The sequence below is a fragment of the Otolemur garnettii genome, unplaced genomic scaffold (assembly GCF_000181295.1).
Source record: "Otolemur garnettii isolate 467f Iridium unplaced genomic scaffold, OtoGar3 scaffold00021, whole genome shotgun sequence".
NCBI lineage: Eukaryota > Metazoa > Chordata > Mammalia > Primates > Galagidae > Otolemur > Otolemur garnettii.
The window spans coordinates 18617389-18624192 of NW_003852416.1; the positions used below are offsets into that span (position 1 = coordinate 18617389).

General features: G+C 40.9%; 1 protein-coding gene across 1 annotated transcript in view; it reads left to right on the forward strand.

Annotated features, from left to right (window-relative positions):
* CUNH10orf76 (chromosome unknown C10orf76 homolog) overlaps positions 1 to 6804 on the forward strand; it is a 232993-nt gene that overhangs the window by 42764 nt on the left and 183425 nt on the right. Inside the window, exons 8-11 of the mRNA XM_023511776.1 lie at positions 2970 to 3026; positions 4112 to 4155; positions 5833 to 5893; positions 6279 to 6397. Of these exons, the coding sequence (XP_023367544.1) occupies positions 2970 to 3026; positions 4112 to 4155; positions 5833 to 5893; positions 6279 to 6397 (281 nt within the window). The remainder of the gene's footprint in view (positions 1 to 2969; positions 3027 to 4111; positions 4156 to 5832; positions 5894 to 6278; positions 6398 to 6804) is intronic.

The following is a 6804-nucleotide window of genomic DNA, read 5'->3' on the forward strand; positions in this document are numbered from 1 at the left end:
GAGGTTGCTGTGAGCTGTGATGCCATGGCACTCTACCCAGGGGGACAGCTTGAGGCTCTGTCTCAAAAAAAAAAAAAAAAAAGAAAAAGAAAAATGCTGCTGTTTTCTTCGTGTCATTATCCCCATAAACTTGAATTACTGTGCCCCTGATTTCACTTCCACTCTTACTAAGTTTAATAGGAAACTTAATGTTTGTCTGTTACTCTAATTCAAGCTCCAATATTCTCTCAATGGCACACAAAAACACACAACAATAATGAAAATGAACACTACTCAGCCAAACACTGCCACATATCAACATGAACACAGGTGTAAGACACTGATATACCAATGTTATGAAACCTTATTAAGTTGTTTATACAGTAATGCCAACATAAGTGCACAGTTGGAAGTTTGTGAACTTAATTGTCAGACCTTCATATGTTTAGTTGCAAATTGTTCTTTTTTTCCCTTTTTCTCATTTTCCTAAAGGGCTTTCCATTGAATATAGTAATAATGTGAAAGGAGAAAAATGTGGCTACCTGTATTAATTATTGAGACCTTACCATATTGTAGATACTATGTTGAAGGTTTTACATGAGAGAATATAAATTGAACATCTATAATTCAAAAATCTTAAATCCAAAATGCTTCAAAATCTGAAACTGTTTTTTTTTTTTTTTTTTTTGAGACAGATGCTCACTTTGTTGCCCTGGTAGAGGGCTGTGGTGTCATATCTCATAGCAACCTTAGACTCTTTGGCTCAAGCGATTCTCTTGCCTCAGCCTCCTAAGTAGCTGGAACTACAGGTGCCCACCATAATGCCTGGCTGTTTTTAGAGATAGGAGTCTTGCTCTTGCTTAGGTTGGTGTCGAACTTGTGAGCTCAAGCAGTCCACCCCCCTTTAGCCTCCCAGAGTACTAGGATTATAGGCATGAGCCACTGTGTCCCACCCTAAAATTTGAAACTTTTTTTTTTCTTTGCAGTTTTTGGCCGGGGCTGGGTTTGAACTTGCCACCTCAGGCATATGGGGCTGGCACCCTACTCCTTTGAACCACAGGCACCACCCCAAATTTGAAACTTTTTGAGCGCCAGCTTGACATTCAACGGAAATGCTTATCAGAGTGTTTTCGATTTTGGAGTTTTAGATTAGGGATGCTCAACTGGTAAATACAGTGGAAATATTCCAAAATCTGAGAAAATTCAGAATTCTAACCACTTCTGGTCCTAAGCATTTTAGAAAAGAGATACTCTCAGGCGGTGCCTATGGTTCAGTGGGTAGGGTGCCGGCCCCATATACTGAGGGTGGCGGGTTCAAACCCAGCCCAGGCCAAACTGCAACAAAAAAATAGCCAGGCACTGTGGTGGGCGCCTGTAGTCCCAGCTACTCAGGAGGCTGAGGCAAGAGAATCGCCTAAGCCCAGGAGTTGGAGGTTGCTGTGAGCCGTGTGATGCCACAGCACTCTACAGAGGGCAATAAAGTAAGATTCTGTCTCTACGAAAAGAAGGAAAAGAGATATTCTGTAGATAATCTGTAGCTGCATTTTATAGATGAGGAAATTTAAGTTTAGATAAATTAATTTGCCTAACTTGTCACAGTTAATCAGTAGAGGAGTTAGAGCTTAAACCTATGTGTTTACCACCTTGCCTTTTACGGTTGCTGTAGCATATGCAGAAATCAGATGATCTTTAGGGAAGGCAGGGACTGGACCTTCCAAAAATTATGCCAAGTAACAGCCTATTCTTTTGAGTGTTCTTACCATGGTGGCATCTCTTGGTCAACTGACTGCTGATTTTCTACACCAAAGATCACTTGCATTGGATCTTCTCCGAAGTCTGTAGTGTCAGCAGAATTTGACTGTTGGTTATAAGAAGTATAGAGTACCTTTCCTTTGTCAGATCAACTAAAAATGCAGTGGGTTTTACCTCCTTACATTATGTAAAACCCTACAAACATTTGAACTGGTGTGAAGGCAAAGCTGTCTCTTTCTCTACTCCCAGCTGACATGCAAAAGATCCCCTCAGAAACTTAATTAAATATCTATGTGGGGAATGAGACTGTCAGTTGGGTGTTCAAGTAATGACTTTTCTTGGTAGCTGTAAAAACTGCCAGTCTGAGAACTGTTTTGTTCCTTGCTTCTTTTGGATTAGAATTGGTGCTTGATCTAAGTCTTTCCTCAATTCCTGTAGGTGGAAGGAAAGGTCATTGCTTTTCTTCTCACTTGTAGGAGATGGTCCAATTGCTTAATGAGTTTAAATGTATGTTCATTTCCACATGCTGCCCATAAGTGATGGGACAATGGTTAAATCCCAGTGTCCTGGCCAGATTGTTGTTTGGGTAATTACAATCTTTTTTTCAGTTCCCCCTGCAGTGTTATTTGGGTATTGGATCTCCATTAATGGCCTCTCTGGTTGTTAAGCAGCTGCCACTTTCCACCCCCAAGGTGGCTTTGTTTTACGGGTGGGTAGATTACTCCTTGCATATAGTCTGTGAAATGTTTAGGGAGTCTCTGGGATGAGAATGTAAGTTAGCAATGTATAAATATGTGCCTGATGGCAAAGAAGCTTTTATGTCCCCCAGAAGACAGTTGTCCCTATGGACTTGGTAACTTACAGATATGGTAGGGCAAAGTGAATTTTGTGGAACATTGACTTACTTTCTAGAAAGAAGAGGGAAAGATGGGAGCGGTGGTAGACATAGGCCTACACTAATTCAGCCTAGGGGAAATGCAAATAGAACAGAACTGGGAGTTTGGTTGGGTGTGTGTGTTTGTGTGTGTGTGTGTATGTATACATACTTTGTGCATGCTTGATGAATGCCCATATACATTGAGAGACTTACTGGAAATGGGGAGAGTAAACAGGCAAGATAGGTTTGGACTGGGTATTAGGAGCATTGTTATAGAGAGAGGGCCTTATAGAAGCATTTTTATTAAGACTTTTAGGTTGCTAATGGTCACACTTACCTTCAGTCTCTTCTTATTTGACAGTCTGTAAATCCTTATATCGTGAAGCTATCTATTGTGGATGATGAGGCCACGCTTAATGTGAGTATCTGGATCTTGGTGTATAATCTCTTTCAGTGATATAAAGGGCAGAGAACTATAGTTTTCATCTGGCTATAAAGAGGGAATTAGCATCACTGCTAATGATGATGTTCTTTTCAGAGCATCACTGCTACTGTCTTCCTATCTTCTGTCTTGTTATCATGGAAGGAAGGTTTTGAGGGGACATATGGTTGCCAATCATGATGAAATCGTTGGTTATATTTCATGTTATACTGTTCTGAGGTTGATTATCCTGCAGAGTCAATATATTACACATCCAAAAATGAGAAAGCTTAGATGACTAAATAATGGGAGATTCCTTCTAATAGCACTAGCCAAATGTTATTTATAGCCTGACTTGGTGAAGCTGAAACAAGGGGATGATCTGTATCTGCTATATATATCCTTGGAAGTTTGGGAAGTAACGATTGACCTCTGTGTATAGGGAGGAAGAAGATGACTAGGTGTCTGGCTTTATTCTTTTTCTATCCTTCCCTCTTCATCTTTTCCATTTTCCCGTGTATAAAAAATGCACACATGATTCATCCTGGTGGCCTTAGTTCATCTCTGTGTTACACTTCACAGGTCCTGGGGGAATTTAATAAGTCACTTTAACATTATTAGATACGTCTTCCCTTTACCTTCTTGTTTTTCTGTGGCCTGAAAGAACGTGACTTGTCTGTATGCACCTTTATTTACAGTGGGATTCATTGTCATATTTAATGTGGCTGATTTGGAGACATATGAAGGCTTTTTGTTTGAATATTTTAACTTACTCTTCTTTTTTGAATTGAAAATGATCCTACTGAAATTATCAGTATCTGGGCTGGTCTGTTTTACCCCTTATTACTCTATTTTAATTGTACCTGGTAACATTAAGATAATTTAAATAAGAATAATTTTTCCAAAGAAGTTCCTTTTGATGCGTTGACAGTGCCTCTGAGAATTTCTGTTCTTGTCAACTTTTAAGCAGAACTTCTTGGGCTTGGACCATAATTAGTGTTCTTCCTGAGCTAGTTTTAGCATCACCATCAACCCTCAAAGGCTGCTGTCTTATTTCATCTGTGCTATCTTTTCCTTTCTAGGGAATGGGGCTTGTAATTGCTCAGGCTTTATCTGAGTACAACAGGTAAGTCCACTTTTCCAGAATGGAAGGGTCTAATTTTCATTTGAATTGGTTGAGGAGGGAACATATTTGTTAAGAGTGTTTGGATGAAATTCCCTTCCCTTATCCTAAAAGAGGTAAAGATCCTGGCATAAGTATTTGTTCTAGCTCCACTTGACAGCTTTAGCGGGGGTTATTTTTAACACCAGGGAAAGTGTAGCCACCAAATTAGTGTCTCTAGGCACATTCTTTTATAACCTTTGATGTTTTGTTGTAGAACATTTTAACTAGTTTACTAGCCATAAAAGGATCTTCCATTTAGTACAATGCATCATTGGAAACCAGGAGCATACCCAGTCTTGGCAAGGACCAGGTGGTGGGATCTTTCTGATCCCCTCTAGACTTTCCTCACACACAGGTGGGTATCAGAACTTCAAATTTGTTCCATCTCATTAGTTCAGTTCACAGGTTTCCCTCCTTCAAAAAACAAGCTAGGGCCGGGCGCAGTGGCTCATACCTATAATCCTAGCACTCTGGGAATCCTAGATGGGTAGATTGCCTGAGCTCACAGATTCGAGACCAGCCTGAGTAAGAGTGAGACCCTAAAAACAGCCAGGTGGTGTGGTGGGTGCCTGTAGTCCCAGCTACTTGGGAGGCTGAGACAAGAGAATCACGTAAAGAGTTTGAGATTGCTGTGAGCTAAGATACCATGGCAGTCTACCAAAAGCGACAAAGTGAGACTCTGTTAAAAAACAACAACAACAACAACCCCCCCCCCCACCAAAACCATAGGCTGGGGCAGTGGCTCACTCCTATAATCCTAGCACTCTGGGAGGCCGAGGCGGGTGGATCTCTTAAGATAGTAAGTTTAGGTTTGGTGCCTATGGCTCAAGTGGCTAAGGTGCCAGCCACGTACACCCAAGGTGGTGGGTTCGAATCCAGCCCAGGCCCGCCAAACAACAATGATGGCTGCAACCAAAAAATAGCTAGGCGTTGTGGTGGGCGTCTGTGGTCCCAGCTACTTGGGAGGCTGAGGCAGGAGAATCGCTTGAGCCCAGGAGTTGGAGATTGCTGTGAGCTGTGAAGCCACAGCCCTCTACCCAGGGGGACAGTTGGAGGCTCCTATCTCAAAAAAAAAATAAATAAAATAAAGATAGTAAGTTTAAGACCAGCCTGAGCTAGCTCAAGATCCTGTCTCTAAAACTAACCAGGCATTGTGGTGGGCGCCTGTAGTCCCAGCTACTTGGGAGGCTGAGGCAGGAGAATCGCTTGAGCCCAGGACTTTGAAGTTTCTGTGAGCTGTCATGCAACGGTACTCTATCAAGGGCAACAAAGTAAAACTGTCTCAAAAAACAAACCCAAAAAGCAAGCAAGATTTTCACTGTTATAGCCTTCAAGTAATTTCACTGTCACACTTTTCAATTAATAGTCTGGGAAATAACTGTGTCAGCCATATGTTAGAGCAGTTTTGTACTTTTGCAACTTGCTTTCTAGTCTCTCTCGAAGTAGTCAGGCATACTCAAAAGCAGGCAAGTGCCTCTTAACTTGCAGGGGAAACTGCAGTAGCTGGATTGTCATAATGCTTTAGTTTTCTGGAGCCAGAGAATTCTAAGAATGCCCACCCCTGGTTACCTAAAATTCTAAGGACAAAGACGTACTTGATAAATAATTCTGAAGTTGAATTTAGTTCTTTTTGTTTAGGCAATATAAAGATAAGGAAGAAGAACACCAGAGTGGTTTTTTCTCTGCTTTAACAAACATGGTAAGTCCTACTTGCTTTTTTCTCTTGCTCAGAAATACATGAAATCTGAGTTAGGCCAATCTGGGCTCAGAAGTTCAGATGTTTGAAGTGATGGCATGATGAGGGCAGAAATACTGCTCAGAACCTATTTTATTGGGAACTGTGTTTCCTTTAGTGAGTTTTATAACCAAGTGAGATATGGAAAGGAGAGCTTTGGTTTCTCTCCTCCCCCCAAATTAATTAAAGGCTAAAGAAGAGGTACACATTAAGCCAGACTTTTGTTTCCTAAAGAGTTGGCTTTATTTGGGGACTGATGCTGTAAAACACAGAACAGTAAGGTTTAAGCTGATGTAAGAGCTCCTGAGTGCTCCTTTGCTGTCTTCTGTGGCTGTTTGATTCCTTGTAGCTGGTTCTGGGGTTGAGGGATTACGCAGTGGATCTGAGCCATTCCTCTAAACACTTAGAGTCTGGGTTGAGAGGTTCAAGGATTAGGGAAGTTATTGGTCTGGTTTGTAAGTCTCCAAGGTAGGGTTTCTCAACTTTGATGTCATTGGCATTTTGGATCAGATAATCTGGGACTGACTTTTAAGAGATAAATATAGGAAGTACTAGAATCTAGGCAGATTCATTAATTCTGTCTTCTTAGGCATTAATATTGAAGTAATCAGCTCTAGGGCAAGACAATTTTTGAGTTCATCTCCTCTCTACAAAGAAATTGTTTTCCCCCCAATATTATATGTACCATTCTTTTCTGTCTCAAAAAAAAAAGAAAGAAGAGCTGGAGAGAAGTACTAGATTTTTTGATGGCCTTTTAAGGCAAGATGATTTAGTAGGGTATTTATTATTTCATTTATTTTATTTTATTTTTTTTGAGACAGAGCCTCAAGCTATCCCCCTGGGTAGAGTGCCATGGCATCACGCTCACAGCAACC